Raw genomic sequence first — 26,680 nt, forward strand, 5'->3', positions numbered from 1 at the left:
GTCTATAGGGGTATTGTGACAGGGAACTGTATAGGTTTAATGTGATAGGCATTTCTCCAGCTGTACTTATGAAAAGGATTTGTATGGTGGTAGATGTGACTCAGATCCTTATAGCTGCAGCTGTGGTTACAGTGTAACTTCTCAAACTAAAGGGTATTTGATTGGGTCCTTCCAGTACATTTAAAAATCTATAATTTTGCAAGCTCCAATCTCCTACTGATTAGTAACCACAATCCTGTAGCTAATACCAGTGGAAAATCTGGCACGTCTCTAGGATGCTTTAGTGCAGAATTACATTACCACTCCTTCAGAAACCTTCGTTCTTGCTCACCATGGCTACCATGAAACCTGTGACACGGAGCGACTCTGTCCCATGAATTCCCCTAGAGCAAGGAAGCCTGGGACAGCAATATTTCCATTCTAGAAGGTTCAAAGCAGTTTGCTGCATCTCAAACCCAACGTCCTCAGGTTGCTCATAGATATGTTGAAATAGAGCAGTGAAAATATACCATCACAAAAGGCATTGCATGATGACAAGACCAGATAATAATGTTGTGTTATTTGATGTAGGGGCTTATTTGCTTTTATTGAATGGTAATTGGAAATATGTATTCCCAATTTCAAGGCTCAACATGCCACAGGTAGCCGTGAGCACCAATGATTTTACTATGATCAGTGGGATATTGGTGGGACAAGATGAATCTTTGATTGGTGGGGTCTTTCAAATGATGTGTTGCATACTCTGTGAAGATAACCGAGACTGATCTCACAGCCAATGAACAGCAGTTGCTTCCTATTAGTCACGGACTGGGCTTCAACATCAGGAATGCCATCTTCAGACTTTCTGGCATCCTCAGACTCATCTACCATCAGCCCATCCCAAACATTGCCACAATCAACTTGAAATGTTCTATCTGCCTATTTTTAAGTACAACAATTGGACAGAAAACCTTACATGGAGTAGAATCACAAGCAGAGAACTGTTGGGTCAAATGGCCCAAACCTCTGCTGTGAACTTCACATTATTTGCATGAAATGTTAAGAAATATGCCAGTTCCCATCTGATGCTGGGTACATAGAACAAGATACCTTCCCTCTGTTTGATCATAAACAATTTCTTCCAATATCCACTGGTTTACTCAACTCCTATCAGATCTTTAGTGCTCCTTCAGTTCTATCCCTATCTACGGCACTGATGGTCCAAGTAGGGCATGGATATTTCTTCAAGAAGGCTTAGCTAACATCACAAATGAAAGGAAGATTTAGTGAATGAAAGTCTGTGTTGTCCTCATTAATGACACAGATTATATTTGGGTACAACTTCAATACAGCATTACATTGAACCAAATACCCCTTTAACCAAATACTTCTGCCCTGTTGAATGATAAAAGGGTGCCACGCTACCCAGGATTCAGGAATTCAGGAACATTGAATATTTGGCTTGTGATTACTATTGGACAAGACTGAGCTTTCTCATGCTTCACTTAAACCAAATGGAATTTATTCCAAAGAATTTCTCCAGTAAAATCTTGGTGTACGTTCCATCAGAAGGTTGTGGCCCCTCAAGGGCAAAATTCTGACTTAATCCCTCCCATAGTAGAATTTTGGGGCCCAAATCCTGATTCGGGTGCTTTGGACCATTCCAGCTGCCTATTTGCAATCACAATAACAAAAGGACACTTTAGGTTGACAAGATAAAATTATGAAACACCTGACCGTGAACCTAATGTCGGAGGGCAAATTTTCAGAGCCCTACCTCACAACATCTGCAAAATCCGGCACCTGACACTTATTGAGTGAATTTTCCATTTACAATGGTAATCAAGCCCCCTTGAAATTATCAAATTATCATATATGTGAAACCATGAATTACCCAATTTAAGGATTTTGTATGTTCTCCCCGTGTTTGCATGGGTTTCCTCCAGGTGCTCCGGTTTCCTCCCACATTCCAAAGACGTACAGGTTAGGAAGTTGTGGGCATGCTATGTTGGCGCCGCAAATGTGGTGACACTTGTGGGCTGCCCCCAGAACACTCTATGCAAAAGATGCATTTCACTGTGTGTTTCGATGTACATGCAACTAATAAAGATATCTTATCTATGACAGAAATCACAGTGTAACATTGAAACTCTCTGGTTGTTACATCAATCAATGAATATCTGCAAGAAGGTGGTTCAGCTTTCAGCAACCAATTGAAAAGACCATTAAGTTATCATATATAAGCAGTGCTGCAGTTGACATAGCAATAAATGAGTTGACCCTGATAACCCAAAGACAAGATTCACCATGTAAAACCAGCACCACTATTTTTCATTTGTATGTGTAGTTCGTCACTTATTACAGAAAGCAATGTGCCCTTGACATTGCTAATCTGTAAAGACCTGACCCAATGTAGTAAATACTTTGATACAGATGATGAAAGTAGTGACTGAACAATATTTGACAGAACTATGCATGTGTTACTGATTTCATTTGCCATCATTGCTCTGAAATCCACGTCTTTCCTAATGCAAATCCTGTCAGGGTTTGGCATCTTTTGTGTTGGTGTACCTGAAGCTAGATATGTGGCGTTGTGAGATTTGAAAATAGAGACACCTATGTGCATGATGTCCTTCAGAAGCATTCTAAAGTGCTTCACATACAGAAATGTAGTACTGGAAATGCAGTCACTGCTGCACAGGCACGGTAGTGTGGTGGTTAGCATAACGCTATTACAGCGCCAGTGACCCAGGTTCGATTCCAGCCACTGTCTGTAAGGAGTTTGTACATTCTCCCCGTGTCTGCATAGGTTTCATCTGGGTGCTCTGGTTTCCTCCCACATTCCTAAGACGTACAGGTTAGGAAGTTTTGGGCATGCTATGTTGGCACCGGGAGAGTGGTGACACTTGCGGGCTGCCCCCAGAACACTCTACGCAAAAGATACATTTCGCTGTGTGTTTCAATGTACGTGTGACTAATAAAGATATATTAAGATATAAAGATATCGTATCTTATCTTAATAACTTGCACAAAGCAAGATCCCACAAGCAGCAAGGAAATCAATTTCCAGCTGAGAATTGTTGTTCAGGTCACCATGGGACTCCCAGAATGTTTGGAACATGAGCACCAGAGGTGTACAAGATGTAGAGGGCAAACAGGAGCAAATGGTTACTCAGGAACACATTCACCCAATGTTGTGGCAGCCTGCTGCACACGTCCTTCCAAAGCCTGCAGATTTAAATTCTTGTACACGCCCTTGAGTAGTATGGAGGGATCCTTAATATCTGTGTGGGCCAGGGAAACAAGCTGTCCACAAACAAACTTTTATGAGGGGTGACCTCATAGAAGTTTATAAAATCATGAGGGGTATGGATAAAGGTGGACGGTCATAGTCTTTCCCCCAGGGTGGGAGAGTCCAAAACTAGAGGGCACAGATACAAGAGGGGAGAGATTTAAAACAGATGAGAGAGGTAACTTCTTTACACTGAGGGCAGTGAGTACCTGGAATGAGCTGCCAGAGGAAGTGGTCGAGGCGGGTACAATTGCAACATTTAAGAGGCATTTGGATGGGTACATGGAGGGGAGGGGCTTGGAGGGTTATGGGCCAAATGCAGGTAACTGGGACTAGCAGGGAGGATGCTGTGGTCGGCATGGACCAGTTGGGCTGAAAGGGTGTGTTTCTGTGCTGTATTACTCTAAACAACTAAACACCTCACTCATTGAACAATGACTCCAACAAGGTTTACACTCCCTTTGGACTTGGACTTTGTAATTGGAATGCCCCAGCCTCACTTGTGTGACCCAATCTTAGCATGGGTCAATAAGATACCATCTTGGTGGGTGCATTTCTACTTCTCCTCAATTAGAAATGATGTCCAGTTTACAACCTGCACTGAGACATTTTTAAAGGAGGATTTCTTCTAACTAATTGTTTTCTAATTCAGATCTGTTGCACTTATCACCCAGCTGTCTCTCCACTCTGTGTAGCTCAGCAGGACTGAGCTGGCTGGAAACGTGCAGTTGCAGCCTGCTCCCCTTCATCGCATCCCGGTCTGGCAATGGAATCAATGCAGACTACTCTTCACATCACACAGCGAGACAGCAAGCTGTCAATTCCCTTACTCGATAGATAATGGAGTGAATAAATTGGCATTTATCACACACGCAAGAACAGTAATAAATAGTAAAAGCCAGAACATGGTTTAGTCAAATACAGCAGCTCAAGATTATCAGGGTGGTAGTCCTGATCTCTGAGTAACTCTGGCAGGTAACCAAACAGCCATTTAATCTGTTTCAAAAGATTTTCACCGATGTCGCGGTGGGTATCAATGGGAGCCCTGCGAACACTCTGCTGTCGCTTGTCAAAAACAAAATAGATCTCCGTGGATGTATTAAATTAAGACATTGCCTTTCATCGTAACTGTAACCACAATTTTTTTCGGCTCTTTTAATGCAAGAAAACTATCTTCAACACAAATATCATATTGCAATGAAATTCCATGGCTCAATGAAGACATAGATTTAAAGTCAACTATCTAGAAGTTGAAGAGCAGTGGTAAAAGGTGCATTTATAGACAGTGTGCGGCAGGTCAAGATGCATTTAATTTAAGGAATCCCGCTGCAAAATTCAGTAGGGTGAAGTAGAGTGACTGCAAGTGGACCGGCAAACATGAAGAGGTGCGGGGTGAGGAGCCAGCGCACCAGGGAGGGTGAATCGCGAACTGGCTGAGAAGACAGCGCGAAACGAGAGCGAACCACATGCGGCTCAGAAGCAGCGGGCGGCGGGGAGAAGCGCCGATGATCAGCGGTGAATCTGACGGCGCGGACCCGGCAGGGTGGAGCTCAAGCGGACCTGAAAGGGTGATTGCCCAGCGGACTGTGTGGAGTGAACCAGGTATGGGTAGAGCGAAGGGGCAGCCCACCAAGGAATGCGCAATAGTAATCGGCCACGGGGTGAACGGGGAAAGAGCAGGGCGATTGGAAGTGGGCCGGGCAATGTGAAGAGGTGCGCGGTGAGGAGCCAGCGCGCCAGGGAGGGCGAGGCGCGAACTGGCTGAGAAGGCAGCGCGAAGCGAGAGCGAACCACATGGGGTTCAGAGGCAGCGGGGAGAAGCGCCGATGATCGGCGGTGAATCTGACACACTGGGTGCGGACCCAGTAGGGTGGAGCTCAAGCGGACCTGAAAGGGAGACGACGAGGCGTAGCACAAGCGGACCTGAAAGGGAGTCGCCGGGGTGCAGCAAAAGCGGACCGTGTAGGGTGAACAAGGAGCAGGGATGGACAGAGTGAAGGGATAACTATAACCAAGGGAGGCGCAATGATAATCGGCCGCAAGGTGAACCAGGGAGAGCAGGACGATCGGAAGCGGGCCGGGCAATGCGAAAAGCTGCAGGGCGACGAGCCAACGCCCCAGGGAGAGTCAGCGCGAAGAGAGCGCCAAACACGTGGGGCACAGAGGCAGCGGGCGGGCGGGAGCGTGGGAGAAACGCCGAGGCGGCAGGATGATCCGGAGTGGATCTGACAACGTGGGTGCCGACCCGGCAGGGCGGATGGAGCTCAAGCGGACCTGAAAGGGTGGAGCTCAAGCGGACCTGAAGGGGAGGCGGCAGGGTGAGGCTCAAAGCGGACCTGAAGGGATGAGGTCCTATAGCGGACCGTGTAGGGTGAACCAGGAGCAGGGATGGACAGAGCGAAGGGGCATCTAACCGGAACAGTAATTGGCCGCAGGGTGAAACAAGGACAGACCCTGCTGTACGTGAGTCACGCGTTTCCCCAAACTCCTTTGTGTGGCTTCCAGCTATGTGTGTATACCATCGAAACTTAACTGTTCGTGTCAGGGCATCACCGTGTGTTAGCACACAAGATGTATGGGAGGAACCGGGAAGAAAATTGTGGACATCATGGAACTCACATTCAGTCCACAAATTTCTTTTGCAAATGATCATACGAAATAGTTGCAGTTCAGTTTCAAGACAATATCACAGGAGGGTCTAGTTTTGATTCCCATTCTGTGCATTCTAAGACTTAAGGCAGAACAACATTTCTATCATTACAGATGGCCACAGGAGGGCTACGCAGGAGAGAATCAGCCATGGTTTCTGCTTTTAATTAATATTAATAAAGGTTAGTAAATAGGCAAATGCTGTTTTCGCTCAAACATAAAATACTGCCACTTTGGACAAGTAACCAGAAGGTTTTCAACCCACGTGGAGCTGTTTCCGAGCAGGAGAACAATGCAGATGAAAAAAAAATCCACCTAATATTGATGAAGTCAATTCAATTCTTTACAAATGAAAATAAAGGTGAATTAGTTTTGTGTGGTTTGCAGCCCTTAAGGTCTTACCAATTTCAAGAGCTTCCTTGATCTCCAAGCCGCTGGGTGAGCCAGAAGGAGGCTTGTAGAGGTTTTCACTGTCTGCACCTGTCAGGGAAAGTGAACAAAGTTCAATTCAGATGGGAATAAAATCAATGCATTGTGCTAACTTGTCAACCAACAACCATGGGGTTTAACCTGGTGTAGTTAACAAGAACCACAGCTGCTGATGCTGGAGAACTTTTCAAGATCAGATAGGTGGAAAGTTGCTGCCACTGATGGGTGCTCCTTAGCTGCCTGGCCTGGACTGCCAGGATTTAGCAGGCTTTCCCCTCCGTTCACTGTGTGCTCCCAGTGGTCCTTTACTTTAGGTGGCTCCAGGGAAGTCCAGGAAAGCAAGAACTCCTCAGGTAAGAGTCACCACCACTCTCTCCGACACTGAGGCCATATTTAGGATTCGGGTAAATAAGCTACAGGTTTTTGGCACCAGTGGGAAATACTCAGTAATTTATTGGTCTGACAGGGTACATGACGGCAGCAACTTATAGGATGTGAGGAGCACAAAGATTGCACTGTGCTGTGGTATACAGTATTTGCTCTGTCACATCACTCAAATTCCCCATTGACTTCAGACACATTGCATTAGCTATACCTCCAAACGCAATTAATAAGTTTTATATTCATTCTTCTTGTTTTACTTACTAAACTAAATGTCACTAAGAAAACCATTCATTGAGCAGAAAATACAATGTGAACCACACGACGTGTGCGGAAGAGTGAAGCCATGTGCAGTGAGCTCTGCACTTCAATGCTTCTGCCATTTGGTTTGGAACCTGCAGTTGCATTTATTTGCATTAGAGACGGATGTGCCTCATAATGAATCCAATGAAATGACCTCCAAGGGCTACATAGCAAACTTGAAGAAGATCCTGTGCTGTTGTAAGGACTTAATGAAACCACATCCAAAAATACTTGCTGGTAAAAAGTTAACATAATTACCGCATAACACTAAATGTTGGAAAGACGTCTACCCATGTGGGTGGGTGTAGCTGTCATTCAGACACTGCCCTTTCCCTTCAGGACTTTTTGAATTGTAATCTAGTACTGGTTGAAGGAGTTCGAGGGCGAGTTAACTGCTTGTGCTCTCCTGACACAGAAACCCAGCCACCAGGCCTGCAGGTTAGGAAATCCCATAGGTACCACCCATTATTCTGCATCAGGAGGGCATGCATTTAAGGTGAGAGGGGGTAGGTTCAGAACAGAGGGGTACATTTTTTACTCAGAGAGTGGTGGATGCTTGGAATGTGTAGGGTGGTGAAGGCAAATTCATTGGGGGCTTTTAAGAAGGGCTTGGATGGGCACATGAATGAGAGGAAAATGGAGGGATATGGGCATTCTGTAGGTAGGAGGGAATAGCTATGTCGGCACAACATTGTGGGCTGAAGGGCCTGTTCTGTGCTGTACTGTTCTATGTTCTATGTCAATAGAAATGAGTGGACAGGAGATCCAGGATTGCCTGCACAGGGGCTACTTCAGGAGTATATGAGCAGAAACATTTCCCCTTTAAGACTCTTCCAATAACTTTAATGCCCAAAACTAAGTCTGAAGTCTGGTCTATCAGCCTGAAAGCTCTAACACCACCCAAGTAAATTGTCAAATGTAAATTGTCAATGGTGGAAATAAACTTGATCAAGATGTCTTGTGACAACATAAAGCAAACATAATTGAATGCTCTTCCTCGCTCTGCGGTGTATTCTAAACAGATACAATGATGCCTCATGTTGAGGGGCAGCCTCCGGTGGACCCCACACACATCTTGAGACAACAGAGCAGCAGTGGTTCTACCTTCCACCCTTGGGCATAAGACCCGGCTGCCCCTGTCAAAGCCTGTCAGGAAACTGAAAATTAGATGGGGAGAAAAATTGTCCGAGGTCTCCCGTAAAATTTCCTTTGTCACGTGCTTCATTTCATGAGAGAAACAAGGAAGAAGCAATTGAAAGCTCTCCGCTACCCACCTCAACCCCAGCTCCAGCCACTATAATTAAAATGATATCTCTCCACTTATAACTATCTCCCAATGTTGTGTGTGTGGGGCAAGAAGAGGCTGTGTGATGGGTCCACCCAGACTGTCCTGCTTGTGGACCTTTGGCAGGAGACAGAAGTTGGGCTGTGTAGGGCTGGGGTAACACGAGGCAGGAGGTTGGAGAGAGGGGACCTCCACTGGAAATGAGTGATTGGGAGACAGTGGCCTGATGTTCAATGGAGTCATGGTCCAGTGTGAGGTACGAAGAGGTATCATCGAGTTGGCCTTCAGCCCCAGTGAGGTAGAGGTCACTTTGACAAATGACAACCGCACCGTCCTTGAATGTTTGTGCCCGTCCTTAGTGAATGGAGTGCTGCAGTTCGGAGGTGGACATTATCACATGGGGCTCAGAATCCATTGAGTTGAGGAAGTAGGGGGATGAAAATGAGGTCTCTGCTGAGGATTGGTCATCTGGGATCAGGTTGCGGAAATTCAGAAGGGATACGGGAAACTCAGCAAGGGGTGGAATTGGGAAGAGAGAGGGAAGTGAAAGCAAGAAAGATATGGAGTCTTAGAATCCAAGAGTTACTGCAATTTGCCATCTATGATACCCAAAAGAAATGGAGGAAGTCTTTAGTCGAAGTGCCAAATAGATTAAAGGAGGAAGTGGAACTGCAGAACAAGAGAGCTTTGAGAAAAGGTGGTACTGAGTAGATAAAAAAAAATACGGATTATAAATGTGGAAGTGAGTTGCTCTGAGTCACTGGCACGTGCTCGATGTTTTAGAAGAACAGGTCCTCTCAGAGGATTGAGGGCACTTGTTCCGCACACCATTCAGAATAGGCCCATGACGGAATAGACTACACAAGGCAGAAGGAAGATCTGAATGCAAACGGAAGGCATTACACTGGCCAAGTATTCCTTGTTCATTAATTCAATTTAGGGGAATTTCATATGCACAGACCCCTCTTCCCAGACTGCTAACATTTAAAGATGGAAAGCTTTGGAAGGGTGAAGGCCCAAAATGACATTCCAGTATCTCCCCTCATAACATAAAGAGGATGGAGACTTAGACAACCTCGTGGTTTGTATGGCTGCGGGTGATGTATTGATATGCTGTGGTCTTGAGGATTGTGATTGTGTCAGGGTTTTTTCTCAGTTTAAAACACAGACATCACCGAGAATGCCAATTTTATAAATACGTTGCAATTTTGCAGCACCAATTGGTTTAGAGATACTTGAAAGAAATGGAATGTGGTTTGGCAAATTTGGACGCCAGAACATGCAAAGGGTGTGTTCTGGTTCTGCCATGAAGCTCTAATTCATCTGAAAGAGGGACAACAAGCCCTGCAGGAGCGTGGGCTGGAGGAATGCCAAGTTATCTACTTTGCATGGGCACAATTCTTCCTTTCTAATAACCAGCAAGCAAATTCCATCCATCCAACATGACTGGTTATTAAACATTATACATCTTTCAGAACACAGCTGTTAAGCTGTGGTGTGAGCTTGGGTCCTGATGAGGTACCTCCACTCACAACAGACCTCCATAAGCACAGTGCTCCCTCTTTACATCCAATGCAAAGACATCGTCCCGAGTGGGACTGTGAGTGACAAAACCCATCAAAGAGCAGAGAAGGAATGGAGACCAGAATAGAGGTAAATGCTCACAACTGTCACGGCACTAATTTAAAATGAGTATAACTCGCTTTGCCGGCTCTTCACAAGTTTACCCCGCCATGAGGCATGGCAGCTGAAGGGGTCAGAATCAGAAGAAGCACTGCTCTGTCCATTCTTAGAGTTCTTTCTGAGCAGCCTTCGGAGAATTGCACAGGGAACCCAACTGCTGCTGCCACAAATATGTGATCTTATATTCACAGCAGAAAAGCAGGCCAATTGTGCTGACTTTCCCCATGTGAACTATCTTTCTGAACCCTGCTCCCTTGCTTGCTCCTCAGCCTCTTCAATATTCTTTGTTTTAGCAATGATCAAGTTCTTCTTTCAGGGATCTTAAGGCTCCATCAGTTTGTGACAAAAACCTTGCAATACAAACACCACCCAGGTAATGATCTTTTTCTGAGGCTAGCTAGGGCAGAAAACCTGCTGGGGTAACAAACAATCTGCTGGAGGAACTCAGTGGGTCGGGCAGCATCTACAGGAGGCAAGGAATCATCAACGTTTTGGGTCGAAACCCTGCATCAGGACTGAGAGTGGAGACGAGATAGCCAGTATAAAGTAAACAGTTTTGACCTGCTGAGTTCCTCCAGGAGATTATTTGTTACTCCAGATTCCAGCATCTGCAGTCTATTTTGTCTCCAAGCTCGTTGGCAGTCCAGACTTCCAGCAGAACATCGTCATGCTACCATATTGCTTTGTTTGCCTTGACCTTTAAAGATCTGGTGGGGGCCAAGTGGGTGCCTCTGACTTTGATTGATGCTGATGACCCCGATGAAGGGTCGTTGACCTGAAACATTAACTCTCTTTCTCTCTCCATGGGTGACCTGCTGACCTGCTGAGTATTTCTAGCACTTTCTGTTTTTACTTGAAGACCAATGTTGCAGTCCTTGGCAAGGAATGGAGCTCAAATCCTTTGATGCAAAGAAAAGGAGAATTTGTATTTTGCCAATGAACTGCATGCACACTAGTGTGTGTGCCTGTGCAAGTATATGCCTGTGATTTGCCCAAACAAAGAAAATGAGAGAATTCTTAACAACCGTACCTTGCTTTTCCAAGGCCTCAATCAGCTTCATCACAATCTGTGGTGCTTGATCCGGCAAAGTTAACAGCTCAGTTAGCTCCTGCCCCGAGGGAACTGTCAATGTAGAACAGAGAGAGACTATTTATTATGCCAGCCTGCAGCCTCCTCTGAGCATCAATTGAACTGGATTTTTAATCACAACCGTTATGTAACAAGCTGCAAACATCCTGTATTCTGACATGTATTCTTATCATTCTCGACAAGTAGTCCAGTTGGCTATTCCAGCAGGATCGGGGCTTTGAAAGGGGTACTTCTACAACTGCAGTTACATCCGATGGACTTGCTGTATGCAGGACATTTTCTATTATGGTGTCACATCATTGGAAGCTGCACTATGATTAAGTTAGAGCCTGGAGGTGAAAAATTGACCAGCTTACACCATCTACAACAACTGGGCATGTGCATATTTCAGAGCTCTTGGATTACGTTGTCAATCTGGATTACAAATTTACATAAACTATTTCAAATATAAGTTACTACATTCAGAAGCTTTTTTTAAAAAAGAAAATGGGTTCTAACAAAAAGTGCCTTTTTAAAAAAAATAAGATAATGGCAGCTTAAATTCTTGCTAATGACTAATTTTGGGTGCTGGGCCTTTTCTGAAGTGAGATAGGCTCACTTTCACTGTGGGATTACTCAGCCACACACTGATCACCAGCGCACGAAAAAGAGGACCCAGCACAACAAGGCAGTGGCCTCATTCATCCATGACAGGGTTCCTGGCCTCCATGCTCCCCTACCCATGTTCATGGGATTGGGAGAAAGACCACATTATTTGGGTGCTTAGTGGTGAATATGGAGCAACTGGAATTTCTGTCTTTTATCAGCGGAGGTCTGAACCCCCAGATCAGCCCCTCTACAAGCATACCTGTGCTATCCCAGTGGCAAACTCTAATGGAGGGTTATGGTGCATGAACCTAAATATGTAGTTTGGGGGGATTGAAGCCACTCATCTAATCCCAGAAGTTAATTTCATACATCAATATAATCTCTTTCTCACAGGATATAACGTTTTCTGGATAACTATGCTGTCTGATACATGTAACAAGTTGCAAAACTGCACTGTATGTGATAACCATGGCATGATACACAATGTATAATCACCACTCACATTCTACAACCACCCCACCAGACTTTACGACACAAACTGTAAATAAATGCATGTTTAAATCAAAAAGTTTTTTGCATTTAAAAAAAAGCTCATTCCCCATGAGTAATAGATTCTGATTCCTATTTTAGGGCCACTTCCATTGGAAGCTGAACTCTATTTAAGTTAAAGTCTGTTGGTGACCAATTTTTCACCAACACCATGGGCTGGATTCTGCAAGATCTGGGGAAACAAAGGACTGCAGGTGCTGGAATCTAGATGAAAAACAGGATGATGCTGGAGGAACTCAGCAGGCCAGGCAGCATCCGTGGAGAAAAGCAGGCGGTCAACATTTCGGGTCAGGGCCCTTCTTCAGGACTGAAGATAGGAAAAGGGGAAGCCCAATCTATAGGAGGGAAAAGCAGAGCAGTGATAGATAGACAAAAGAGGGGAGGTGGGGTGGGGACAGGGAGGTGATAGATAGGTGCAGGTAAGAGATAGTGATAGATTAGTGCGGAGGAGGGGAGAGCAGATCCACTGGGGGCTGGGTCAAAGGTAAGGAGAGAGAGGAAAAGAAGGAGCTAAGAAAGGGAAGAAGAGAAGCATGGTGGGGGGGTGGTGGTGGGGGGGGGGGGGAAGGGGGGTGGGGATTGCCTAAAGTCGGAGAATTCAATGTTCATGCTGTCAGGCTGCAAGGTTCCAAGACAGAAAATGAGGTGCTGTTCCTCCAGTTTGCGCTTGGAATTCTCCTGGCAGTGGAGGAGGCCGAGGACTGTCATATCTGTGATAGTGTGGGAGGGGGGAGTTGAAGTGACTGGCAACGGGGAGATGCAGGTTGCGGATACAGTTTGGTCCAAACGCAGACTAGGTGACCATTTCGTAGAACACCCGCGCTCTGTCTGTAGCCGTGACCTGCATCTTCCCATTGCCAGTCACTTCAACTCCCCCCCCCCACACTATCACCGATATGACAGTCCTCGGCCTCCTCCATTGCCAGGAGGATTCCAAGCGCAAACTGGAGGAATAGCACCTCATTTTCCACCTTGGAACCTTGCAGCCTAACGGCATGAATATTGAATTCTCCCACTTTAAGTAATCCCCACCCCCCTACCCCACAATTTTCTTCTTCCCTTTCCTAGCCCCCTTTTTTACCCCTCTCTTCCTACCTATTACCCATCCCCCGGTAGAACTGTTCTCCCCTCCTCCCCCGCACCTGCCTATCAATATCTCTTACCTGCATCTACCTATCACCTCCCTGTCCCCGCCCCACCTCCCCTCTTTTGTCCATCTGTCACTGCTCTGCTTTTCCCTCCTATATATTGGGCTTCCCCTTTTCCTATCTTTAGTCCCGAGGAAGGGTCCTGACCCGAAACGTTGACCGCCTGCTTTTCTCCACAGATGCTGCCTGGCCTGCTGAGTTCCTCCGGCATCATCATATTTTAATTCTGCAAAATCTGGGTATTTTCAAATTTCTTATGTGCAAAGCAGTGAATTTAGTTCTAACATCCTCTAATAATCTTGTTTGTTGATTTTCAGATCTGCCTGGAACATATCCAAGTGACAGTTCGTGCAAGTAACAAGAAGCCATTGAGCTAGAGTTTCACCTTTTGGACCTACATGGAAATTATACAGTTATTTGTCCCATTTGCAATGGAAATTTTACCCTGCCTTTCATACCCATTTTGTCATTCATTACGATCATGGCTGATCCTTTACCTCAGTTCCACTTTCTTGCACTAACCACTTTAGGAATCTTTTACCATTAGGAATTTGTACCCACATTCCCTGCAAAAGATTCAGCCAACACCATAATACCAAAACAGTTCAGACTGAGTAAGAATGTAGTGCTACCAGTGGGGCAATAGTGTGACTGCCTGCCCTCTGTCTATTCTGTCCTGCCCTGTCTTCTCTTCTTCCTCTTCTATTATAATGCACAGTGAGAGGCCATTCCAATTGGTCAGTCCAGAAAATATCAGGAGCCCTGACTGAGGCTGAAGACATTTAGTTGAGTATTGTGCAGATTGTAATGAGAAAATTCAAGGATTAGTTAGAAAGGAAAAGTCACCATCAAACTCAGTGCCATCTGCATCAGGTAACTGTGCATCATTATTAGGTGTAAATCTACGGCAGCTCATGACTTGTGCAAAACCCCAGGAAATTCATCTTTTCTATGGGGAGATTGTTTGGGAATCTGGAAGAAACTATGTAAACAAGGAGAAAGGAATTTTGGTGCTTTATCAATGAAATTCAGAGGCAGCAATGTTTTAGTATAAATCAGTTACATGCAAATTTCCTCCAGAGAAATTGGTCCTGTGTCTTAGATTCAACTAAATTTCCTAGAAGTTTCAGGCTTGGATGGATGGGTCAGTGCACTCAGCCATATGGCAGGGCCACGTATCCTGCCCCAGCAAGATACATGCGGGAAGTTGAAGTCAAGTTTATTGTCATGGGCAAACATACCCAGGGTATAAATGCCATGAAAATGAGCCTTTTGCAGCAGCAGCACAGTACATTTCAAACATAAGTTAATATAAACCTAAGTTAACATAAATTATACATAACATAACAAAATAAACATAATGACATTAGTGCAAGTTGAGAGAGAAAAGAAATATAGTCCGAGGTAGTGTTAGGGTTTTTCAGGTTGGTTCAAGAACCTGATGGCTGTGGGGAAGAAGCTGTTATTGAACCTTGAGGTGTGGGTCTTCAGGCTCCTGTACCTCCTGCCTGATGGCAGCATCGAGAAAAGGGCATGGCCCAGATGGTGGGTGTCCTTAATGATGGATGTCACTTTCCTGAGACATTACCTTTCGTAGGTGTTGTGTTGGTAGAAGGTCATTTTTATTTCACTTTCCCTGAAGATAATGTCTAATGCATTTCAAAGGGTTTCTCAACAATGAATGAAGTATGAAATATCCTCTTTGTGGTTTTGCAGGCAAAGGGAATGCATTAAAGCAAACAAAAACATCAACTTCCTTCAAACATACACAATTCTGACAGGGGTAGATAGAGCATTTGTGGGGACGATCTTTCCCCTGGATGGGAGGGTCCAGAATGATGGAGTTACAGATTTGGATACAGAGCAAGACACTTGATACTGAGATGAGGAGAAGTTTCTTCACTTGGAGTATTCTGTACTGCAGAAGGCGATGAATGCCAAGTTACTGAATATACATAAGGAGGTAGATAGATTTCAACACACAGATGGGTACAGGGAGAGAGTGGGTTTATGTTATTGAGATAGAGGGTCAGCCACAATTGTATTGAATGGTGGAGCAGGATCAAAGGGCTGAATGGGATACTCCTGCTCTTGTTTTCTACGCTCCACATTCTATTGAGAAGGGTAAGAATTTATCTAGAGTGGAAACCAGGCAGTAGGAGATGTCCTATGTCTCTTTAACATTTAGTTTCATGAAGCCAATGGAAGTCTGGCATAATGTTGGAAGGAAGGGCCTTTGGCTGTGTGAAGCCAACTTAATATTGCCAAAGCCTTGGAAATTTGGCACTTGGCATAGCAGCCATTTTTACCACATACCTGTAGGCACCATGGAAATGCAAGGGCAGAGTGCTCCAAAAACATGGACGTTAATAATCCCAGTTCCTCTAACATGGTTAAACCATTCATATTTATTATTTGTCTGTTAAAACTTTGCAAAAGGTAAGCCTGGATTCTGCCAGACAGTTGGTGTTTTTCTTTGCATTTTTAATGAACTAATTTGCAAAAAGTGTGAGAAAAATCAAATGAATAAGCAATGCACAAAAAGCTGACTCTGGCAGTACCTTCCAAGCAAGTAGTGTCACAGAATCGAACCTTCAGACAACGTTGAAAACCAAAATCTGAATTGAAGCTGGTAAAGGAGCGAGTTTCAGCTGCTGTCAATTAGTTCTGTGAACTAAATTGATTTTTTAGGACTGACTGTATTTCCACAAAGCACAATAACAAGGAATCTGCCACTTTTTTAAAAGCATTTCATGAATTTAATTTCATTTTCTTTTCTATTACGAAGTAATACTTCTTTCAATTTATGCTCAAGTAATAGCATACGTGTACTATTATTGCACCCTTTCAGAATCCTTTTTCCTGTTCAACGTGTGGCATTTTAGACGTGATGTTGGTGGCAGGTGGACTTCTGGGCCTCTGTAGATGCATGCTCCATGTCTGGTCCACCAACCAGTGTGCCCTCTCCCTGTGGGAAAATGCTGCAGCATAGAAAATAAGGAGCTTACTAAGTACAGGGAAACTAAAGGCACAAACTTGCACATCCAGGGTCTCAGTGGTTTGCCACACCCTTCACCAGGAAACAACCCGCCGCACTCCATGAACTCGAGGCAGTGATGAAGCAAGAATGAGAAGAAATGGCATAAGAAGACAATGCCAGCAGTGAGCCCCAATGGATGTGATCATAGCACAGAAAGAAATTTAGTGACCTTAACAGTCTGCTTATGGTCAGAGAAGGCAGCTACCAATCCCTTCAGCACTGAGTCAATGCAACTACCTTGAGGATAGTGATGGCACTTTCCACTAGGCTGCTTTGGTCACAATTTCCTACTGCAACATGCCCAGGTAGTCAGGGAAGAAGGGGCAGCTCTTAACCTCAGGTTCTATCCTATCATCCAGCATAGTGCCTGAAATGTAGGGAGCAGGGCAGACTGCCTCAGGACGACCATGCCTTGGGGCTATCCTAGATACAACACACTTTCAATGGGGTTGACGTTCTTGGCACTGGACAGACTAGAAGGGTCAGGACCTTGTATCCAGGATAGCCCCAAGGCATGGACATCCTGAGGAAGTCTGCCCTGCTCCTCACATTTCACATCTGCTTGCTATTAAGAACTACTTTCTTGCACATGGCCCACACTGATTATTAATTACAATTCCGTGATTCAAATTCTCAGGGAAGCATTGCCCGGGGAATGGTGTCATTGATGCTGCCCATGGGTAGGCATGTCACGAGCATGTATGTGCCGAAGTAAAGTTCCTATTTTGCACTAAAGTACGCAGTTGGTTGCTGATTTGTTTCACAAATTTGTATTACAAATTGATGAGATGGCATTTAAAAAACAAACATGTTGGCCAAAAAGTCAGAATATACACTAGCACATAATCCTCACCAGGTGGTAAATTAGATAAAACAGCAGCTGTTCCAGAACAAACATGGGCATGCATGAAGAGGAGGAAGTCTCTTTTACTCTTCTGTGATTGCACACAAATAGATACACACACACACACACACACACATGATCATACACATATAGACCTATGCACGTGCATGCACATATAGGCATCCACACAAATATATGCGTACACTCAATCATACACAAAGATGCACACACATACACATGCAATCATGCACATACAGATACATAAATACACGCACGTACTGTTATTGTTCATTGAAAAGTCACACAACTCAAACTGGATATTATTCAACACCTTCTACTCCTTTCATGGACATAGAGAATTGAGCTAAACTGCAACAAACTGCTGCAAAACATTTTAACAGCTCACAAGTAAAAAAAAATTCCCAAATTATCAATTAACAAGATGCGAGTTACTTTCAGTGCAACATTTTTTCTTCCTCTCAGTCTGTCATTTCTCAACATGTTCACATGATACATATGCCTCCAATTCCCTCAAGGTAGCATTAATGACACTTCATACAAAGCCAAGTCCTTGGTCTCTCAAGACATGTACATCTGGTGCTCTGAAGGAACACTTGGAATGCTATCCAAAATTCAGAAGAATAAACAAACAAAAGTCAAAACAGCAAAATGCCTCAGTATTAGCAGAACACTAAACTGAATGGATGTTGGAGACAGTAAGTGGGAAGGAACTCTGTGCTCAGCCCATGAGATCCTCAGTGACTGGCACTGCACAGGATCTTCCCCAGGGCAGCTTTACAAAGTCAGTAAAGTGAAAATGCAAAATATACATAACCGATGTTGCTGCTGGTATGTCAGACAGACCAGGAGTTACGGGACTAACCACAATAAGTGTGCTTTGACAAAAGTGGTAACTTTGAATGGCAAGGATCAGCTTTTACAGATTCCACTTGAATAGGAAGACCATCTAGGTGAGGTTAGTAACAAACAGTCCATTTGCCACCAGTTATTTTAGGCCCATGACAAAGTTGAACGTTAGCCCTATAATCCTGAGATCTAGCTCTGGGCATTCAGGCAGCCTACCCATTTCCAAGTACTTGGTGGCTTTAGTATGCAAATCGGGGTTCTCTGGTGGTTACGGGGATCAGATTAATACTTTAGGATTCAGGTGTGCAAAGTTGCAAAGTGTCTGTGCAGTCAGCAGGAGATCAAAAGCAGCCCAAGGAGCCATCTGTTTTCAACCAGCTGCTCTTCTGGACTCATTCATTGCAGAATCAGGTCCCCTGTTCATGACAATGAACGCACCCACCTCCCCGAACCACCCTCCATTACCTGCCATCCCATGCCCTGCCGTCACACCAGCCAGGATCCTGATGTTGTAGATGAACTGGCCTAGGACCTAAACCCGCCAGGTGTGTATCAATGAGGTCTACGTACTAACACTGCCAAGCAGTCACCCAGAAACTTGTGAGTCTGGATAATAGGATTCAAACACTAACCGTTTCACAGCAGTCTATCCCTTTGGACCAATTCTGGGTTGATTTCAGCAGAAAATATTGGCTTAGTTAGGAAATGATAACACGAGCCTGATTAAATGCTGTGAACTATGACTTTTAATTCATCTTCTAGCTGGCTCAAACAGTGCAAATTGAGTCTTCAGGCCTGGTGATAACCAAACCACTGCAATAACATCAAAGGGCAGTGAATATCACAATTAGAATCAGGTTTATTATCACTGACATATGTCATGAAATTCTTGTTGTTTTGTGGCAGCAGTACAGTGCAAGGCATAAAGACATAAAAATTACTGTAAGTTACAAAAATAAATAAATCGTGCAAAAGAGGAATAATGAGGTAGTGTTCATGGACCGTTCAGAAATCTGATGGCGGAGGGGAAGAAGCTGTTCCTGAAACGTTGAGTGTGGGTCTTCAGGGTCCTGTGCCTCCTCCCCAATGGCAGTAACATGAAGAGGGCATGTCCCAGGTGGTGAGGGTCCTTAGTGATGGATGCCGCCTTCTTGAGGCAATCATACTTTTCTTTGGTTCTGATTGATTAGTTCCATTATATCTTCACTGTATGAAATCTCAGGGATCCAGACTAACACAAAGGGTTCCAAAAATAACAACAACTTCCATTTATATACTGCCTTTAACATAGCCAAAAGTTCTTAGGAGCTTCACAGGAGCATTAATCAAAAGTCCAATATTAGAGGTTTGCAGGTTTCATGGAAGGTTATTGGAATGGAAAAAATTACAGAGATAAGGAAGAACAAAGACCAGAATCTGAAAACGAGCTAGAGAATTTTAATATCAAGGTATTTATGGACTTTCCTGTTCTTTTGCTCCCTGCTCCCCAGAAGCTTCCACACAATATCACTTTCCTCTGGGAAGACAAACATTGTTAGATATGAGAAACCAGCAGCAACAATAGAGGCAGTTCCAGTAAACTTTAACACATCATTTCAACCAAGAAGGAATTCTACAAGTAAAGTAAAATGTATAATTTAGAAGGACCAAACTCCCCTAGGGGGAATTTAGTACTGTTAGCTAATCAGAGATGAAATGTTTCATGTTTACAATCTACTACTTCTGGCCAATGCCAAGGAACACTCCTTCACAGGAAAAGTATTCAAGATTTGTAGTGAAGACACAGGCACGCGCGTGCGTGCACACACACACACACACACACACACAAGCATGAACAAACACATGCACAAATGGCTTTTTTACTCAATGTAAACTGGAAAATGAAGTGTCCCACCATGAAACAGAATCAAAATATTGTGTATGCTGGAAATCTGAGGAAAAAACCAGCAAGGTCAGGCAGCATCAGTGAAGAAAGAACCTCCACAGACGCTGCCTGATCCTTCAGCATTGGTGACCTTTCAATACACAAGAAGTTCTGATGAAATGTCATCAGCCTGAAATATTAGCTCTGTTTCTCCCCCCACAGGTGCTGCCTGACCTGTTAAACGTTTCTGATATTTTTGGCAACATCATGACATCTGGAAATTTCTGTTTTTTTTAAAATGTATACAGGCCATGGGTCCCTGGTTATTGCAACTCTGGAGCTAGTTTGTGGAGATGCTTTCACAATTTTTCTCCTGCTTAAGAGGAAGGCTTGTAGAAAATTCTTCTCGTTGTAACTTATTGCCATCATACTGTTTCGTATTCTACCTATAACTATAGCAACATTTTTTAAAGGTACTGTGAAATAAAACAGACCAAGTAAACAGATGTCTAAAACATGAGATGGGAATGTCTACCCCTTTATGAAATCTTATACAATTTGGACATGAAATGGAGTTAGACTAATTACATTGACGCTAGTGTTCCAATTTATTTTAGGTTCCCCTTTAAGTACTATTGGCATTGATTCTCCAATCTGTGGAGTTCTCTCACACTTGTTGCGCCTGGGCTCGTTCGGAAAAGTTTTAAGTTGCCTCACCATTGTATAAAGATGTTAAGACAGTTGCTATTCACCACTATCAAAGGGTTGGTTTATATAGACTGGGAATTTTCCCAGGAGTTGCTCCTGCCCTGCCCCCATGACTTAATTGGAAAACCAAGAAAACACAGTTTACAAATCAAAACAGAACTTTCTGCCTACAACAGAAGTTACAGCAGTATCTGGGAGAAACTCCAATAATGTCCCTGGCCATGGTATTATTTCAATCTATTTTGACTACAACTGATCAAAGCCAAAGAGTTATTTTATGCTACGTTTTGTCTAAAGCTATTCTTTAATGCTGTTGTGGTGATTACCAATTTCCATCCTTCTTACTTGCCTAAAATGTTGTCTCTTGGCTGGAGTCCAGTCAATGGCAACTGATAAATCTTCAGGTACTTTGCCGAATTGGTTGTTCTTCCTGTATTAACTTTCACTGTGAGTTTGGCTGGCATTTCAGTGAACAACTGAGTTCCAGCGAAGGTCACTGGAAGGGAGCAGGAATGGGAACCCCAATCATTTTTCCTCTTAGCCAATCACTTTTCAACTGCAGCACCATCTCTGACCCATCCCACTCCTCAAGTGAGATTTGCTAACCTAGTACAAGGCAGGAATGAACATTGGTATTTGTCTAGTCTGTAGGTCCTAGATATTCACTGCATTAGCCAATGGGACAACTAGGAGAGATTATATTACAGTGTGATTGGGTAACCATTTTACAGAATACTGGCATTAAATACTTATGATATAACCCTGAAGTTTTACAATAATATTGTGGTGCAACAATATCTTTAATGCTATTTGTATTAAAACTGTGATTGCATTATAATTTGGTACTTAACTGTGTTCAATGGTGCAATAACACAATAGTGTAACAGAATGGTTATGGTATAACATTCTGGTCTAAATGCAATGGAGCGGTGTCTTCAGGGTGGACTGCATTTAGCAGAGTTAATCTGTGTAAATTCTGTAGATTCAAGATTGTTCTGATAAAGCTGCACAGTGGCCTTTCTAGCATAGCTGCAGCCACACAGCTCCAGTGACCCAGGTTTGATCTAGCCTCCAGCGCTGTAAGTATAGAGCTTGCATGTTCCTCCTGTAACTGGGTGGGGTTCCTCTAAGTGCTTCAATTTCCACCTACATTCCCAATGATTTGTGGCTTGGTAGGTTAATTGGCTGTTGTAAATTTCCCAAAATGTCTAGGTGAGTGGTAGAATTTGGAGAGTTCATAGGAATGTGGAGAAAAAAATGAGATTAATGTAAAAGGTAGCTGATGGCTGTTACAGATTCGGTGAACCAAAGAGCCTCTGTCTGTGCTGTATAACTACGTTACCTTTTATAACAACACAAATACTTCTCGTAATTGTGGTATGGTGTCCCACAATCAGCAGGAATTCCAAAATAGTGGCCCTGTAACAATAACATATACTGAAGCTGAAAAGGAGTGTGATTTGGAGGGGACTTAAAGACAGCGGTGCTCCTGTTCTGGTCTGTTTGATGACACAAGTCACAGCGAAGAAGTTGTTGCATGTGTGCTAGAGACTGCAAACAGTGCAGCCACAGGTGGAGGAGATTTATACTGCGGGACAACAGTCAACTGAGCTGCTCTCTCCTGGGTCATGTGAAGCTTCTTGAGTGTTCTAGCTGGAGCCATCCAGAGTGACTGATGATGTATTTCGCCACACTCTTGACATAAATAATGGAGAAACTTTGAGGGGGCAGGATTTAAACTGTTTTCTGTGGTTAGAATAAGCCCACACAACCCCTCACATTGTTGGGTAGCTATCAGCGTAAGCACTGCAGTGGAACACTTTGGTGGGACAGTCATTACAAACTGTTCAGTTTATCTTTAAAACATGGCAGGCTCCCAATATGCATAAAGAGACACTTTGGTAACTGAGCTGAAAATGTGTGGTCTGGTATCTCCAGAATTAATGGCACATCACTCACAACAGAATTAACATATGCAATGCTTGTAATATCCACACAGTGGTGCCACAGCAATTCCATCACCAAATAAATCAGCATGATTTTTTGGAGAGGCAAAGAAATCAGCAACCACCACACAGTGACAGTGGGGGCTCATGCTCACTATTGGTCTGAATCTGAAAGCAAGGTAGAGGCAAACTTCCTTTACATCGAGAGATTGCAGCTGCAGCACAGGGCACAGTAAAGGTTCACTCTGTATTCTGCTCCAGCCTCATGGAGATTTGTGAAGGTTAAAAGAAAGGCACCTCAAGCTTGTCCTAAAGTGTCCCATAGTCAATGAAGTACTTTTGGAGCACTGTCACGGTTGTAGTGTAGGAAACATGGTAGCCAATTTGTGCACAGCATACAGACTAGACATCATTTGTTGATTGGGGATAAATATTAGCTAGGAAAGCAGAGATTATTCAAAGTGGCACCATAGAAATGTAGCTATCTGAGAGTACAGAGAGTTTAACAGGAAGGTTGCAGCACCAAGACAGTCCATTTAGCCCATAGAATCTCCACCAGCACTATGCAAGGGCAAACTAGCCAGTCTCACTCCCCAACCTTCTCTTCAGAGCCCTGCAGTCTTCCTACTTTCAGCTATATTCAAAAGGAAACTTCAATTCCCTTTTGAATGCCATGACAGTGCAGCACTCATGTGGACCAACACTGGAGTGCCAGCCAAGAGCCTGCAGGACATTTCTGAATGCCTGCACACTAGGGAGACCTGGAATGCTGGGAAATGCCTGTGCCAGCTCTGCCTATTCCTAAAGAATAGGAGAGGAGGTCTCCTCTCCTCAAGTATGGAATTTGGATGTCTCTCTAATGCAGCAGTGAGCAGTAAATAGTGAGATGTAGCAAAGATCAGTAGCATAACCTGGCATGATTCAGATGGTATTAAGCATCACGACACACATGTGAAGTTGTATTTGAGGTCACAAGAGTTTGCAGATCAGTGAAGCCAAAGAAGGCAGTTAGAGTGCCAGCCCTTTATATTACATCATTTTAGGGGGAACAGGGCCAGTAAAACCTGGTTGTTCTGTGAGTAAATAAAAACAGATGCTTTTCAGACCAGTGGAGTTGAAAATCTCACTGTGGATGAATGCTGTGTTTTGCACTACAGACAGTATTGTTTGGGGACATTCTCTCTGGAAAAAACTTATTTGGGGGAACAGAAATCTCAATAAGCGAGCAGATGGATTCCTGATAAATACTAGGACACACAGAAATGTGAGTAAAATTGTCCTCTTCCTGGTCAAACCAATTTTCAACAGCACAACATTGCCTTTTTTCAGAAATCTGTGAACAAGTTTCTAGCCTGCAGCCTATTTATTAAGATTATCTTTTTATTGAGTATACTGTTTAAATTTACAAAACTGTGAAGACTTTGTAACCTAGCTCCATTTTGCTATATTCATCCTGGATGTAACACGGGACAACCTGTCAAACAATCTACCTCCCAGCAGATATTGATGCCAGCTTTCCATCAGAATCCTTAGGCAAATTGTTATGGGGCACACTGAGCTTGAGGGACCACTGGTCTGCATATTTGACATTGTCCCTTTCATTAGTTACTGTGTTTGGTTCATCATTACTGTACTTCATATTTTCAAAGAATTTTGCAGATGCAGCTTGTGGACACTTTTACTGAACAAAGACTTGGAAATGATCGTCCACAGTTGTGACGCCATGTCTGACAGGTGAAAGGTCAGCAATCTCATGCAGAGCATTCTAAATCAACCCCAGTGTATAAAAAACACAAGCTAACAGAACCTAATACCATTAATAATATTGGCCCAGAAGGCTGTTATAAACTGAACCATCTGTTCTGGATTAGCTTTGGTGCAGAGCAGACTCCCTCCTCTCCTCTGACCATGGATAGCGCTGATTTGGGCAAAAGAGGATACATTTTCAACTTAGCCATATCTACTTCCATGGCCATATTAGCTCAAAAACTGCTCGATTCTTCTTTTTCATACTTGTTAGGTATTAGGATCATACTCAACATGCAAGTGTGTGTACACTATAGGAGATGTTCTTTAAGTCTTGAAACAGCTGTAGCAGTTAATAGATGGGGATGCATCAATAAATATTAGTAATCTGGATAAGGGTGCACAATGTGGGGCCTGCAATGTGTATATAGGCACAAGAAAAAGAAAGAAAGATGTACAAATATTCTGTGAAGATACAAACAAATGACACAAAAACACACAAATTATGTCACAGGTTTTAGACAGTATTTCCCAGATGTGCTGAAATTTGTGTGCTAGTTAGTGGGAAAAATAGCTGCCATGTTGTCCACATAAAAATCTTGACGTAAGGTTTGTATTTGATAAAGCGACCTTTCACAGACATATCTCATGGTCAAGACATACAAGTGATAGTCTTGGCCTTATTTTTCTTCTCAGCCGTCTTCTGCCAGAAAGCTTTTTTCTCACACTCCACTGGGTGATATGCTTTCTAAATATTCATGCCAGTATTCGCTGCCCTGCTGTGCCAAGGACACCCAGTCACTATCAGTTTCACTGGAAACAAACCTCAACTGGCTTTCAGCAGCAAATTAAAGCAGGCCTAGCACGCAAACATATGCTAACAGGATTCAAATAGGGGCCTTTATCCCCTGCCATGGAAAGATGCCAAAAATGCTGCTCCTTTGAAAAAAATATTTTCCATCACAGTTCTCTTCTACTGTTGCTTTTGCTGCGCTCAGCACTTTTTTCCTAAGTTTACCAAAGCTCAGCTGGGTGACATGAGCTAAAGCAATATCATTAAAACCCAAACCTTTAGTTTAACTTCCAACTGTTTCCTGATTTATGTTATACATTAATAGGGAATTTTCTTAAACAGAAAATGTTATTGATTTAATCTTGCCCTATTGTTGCCAAGGCAGCTCCTTTATGAATTAGGTCTCCAATCAGCCATGCTATATGTAGTGTAACACCGCAGAAAGTCACAGTGCGTTATTGCAAAAAAGTATGTTAATTTAAAAAGTTGACATGCAAAAAGGATTTGCAGCTGGAAAACATTAAGAGTAAATGATCTGGTGATTCATTTGATTAATGAGGCATTTATTGAACCACATACAAAGCATTGAGCTCTTTAATGCCCACACTGCAGGGCTAGTGTGTGGTGATCATGCTACTGGACAAGTAGCTCAGAGACTGAGAGTCCAGTTTCTTAGAGAAATACGAGGAAATTAGTTCAATACATTTGTCACTGATTGGTTTAAATCAAGTAAGGTCATCACAAAGCTGCTTTGATCCTTTGGGCATATTAGACCATCAACCTCTTTGTCCACATTTGATTCCAGTCTGATACAAAGCACTTGGCTCTGTTGACTCACTGAAGTGACAAAGCACCAAGCAACTGGACCTATCTTGAACCAAGTCAGCTGGTGCTTGCAAGTTACTTCTCACTAACATCTGGTGGCTGATAGTCCAAACTCTGTCAGCTGTACCAATAGGAAGAGGATCATGTGATCAGAGGCCAATCAGGGGCAAATCTCCTCTCCCAACAGGCAGAAGATACAGGAGCCAGAGGGCACATACCACCAGGCTCAAGGACAGCATCTATCCCACAGTGATAAGACTATTGAACGGTTCCCTTATACAATGAGATGGACTCTTGACTTCACAATCTACCTTGTTGTGACCTTGCACCTTATTGTCTACCTGCACTGCACTTCCTCTGTAGCTCTGACACTTTATTCTGTACTGTTATTGTCTTACCTGTACTACTTCAATGCACTCTGCACTAACTCAATGTAACTGCACTGTGTAATGAATTGACTTGTATGATCGGTATGCAAGACAAGTTTTGTACTGTACCTCGGTACAAGTGATAATAATAAACTAATACCAATACCAATTATTGCAGAGCCCACATTGCTGCTAGAGTTCTTCAGGACATTACTGAAAGCCCAGGCATCTTCAACAGCTTCATCAATGAATGCCTGCATCACTGGGGCAGGAGTCAGGTTGTCCAATCAGGATTCCACATGG

General features: G+C 43.5%; 1 protein-coding gene across 1 annotated transcript in view; it reads right to left on the minus strand.

Annotated features, from left to right (window-relative positions):
• Positions 1 to 26,680, minus strand: part of pik3r3b (phosphoinositide-3-kinase, regulatory subunit 3b (gamma)) — a 448,961-nt gene that overhangs the window by 303,613 nt on the left and 118,668 nt on the right. The window contains exons 2-3 of the mRNA XM_052011087.1: positions 11,032 to 11,124; positions 6,323 to 6,400 (exon numbers count right to left, since the gene is read on the minus strand). Of these exons, the coding sequence (XP_051867047.1) occupies positions 6,323 to 6,400; positions 11,032 to 11,062 (109 nt within the window). The 5' untranslated portion in view covers positions 11,063 to 11,124. The remainder of the gene's footprint in view (positions 1 to 6,322; positions 6,401 to 11,031; positions 11,125 to 26,680) is intronic.

Source organism: Pristis pectinata, chromosome 3 (genome assembly GCF_009764475.1).
Source record: "Pristis pectinata isolate sPriPec2 chromosome 3, sPriPec2.1.pri, whole genome shotgun sequence".
Taxonomy (NCBI): domain Eukaryota; kingdom Metazoa; phylum Chordata; class Chondrichthyes; order Rhinopristiformes; family Pristidae; genus Pristis; species Pristis pectinata.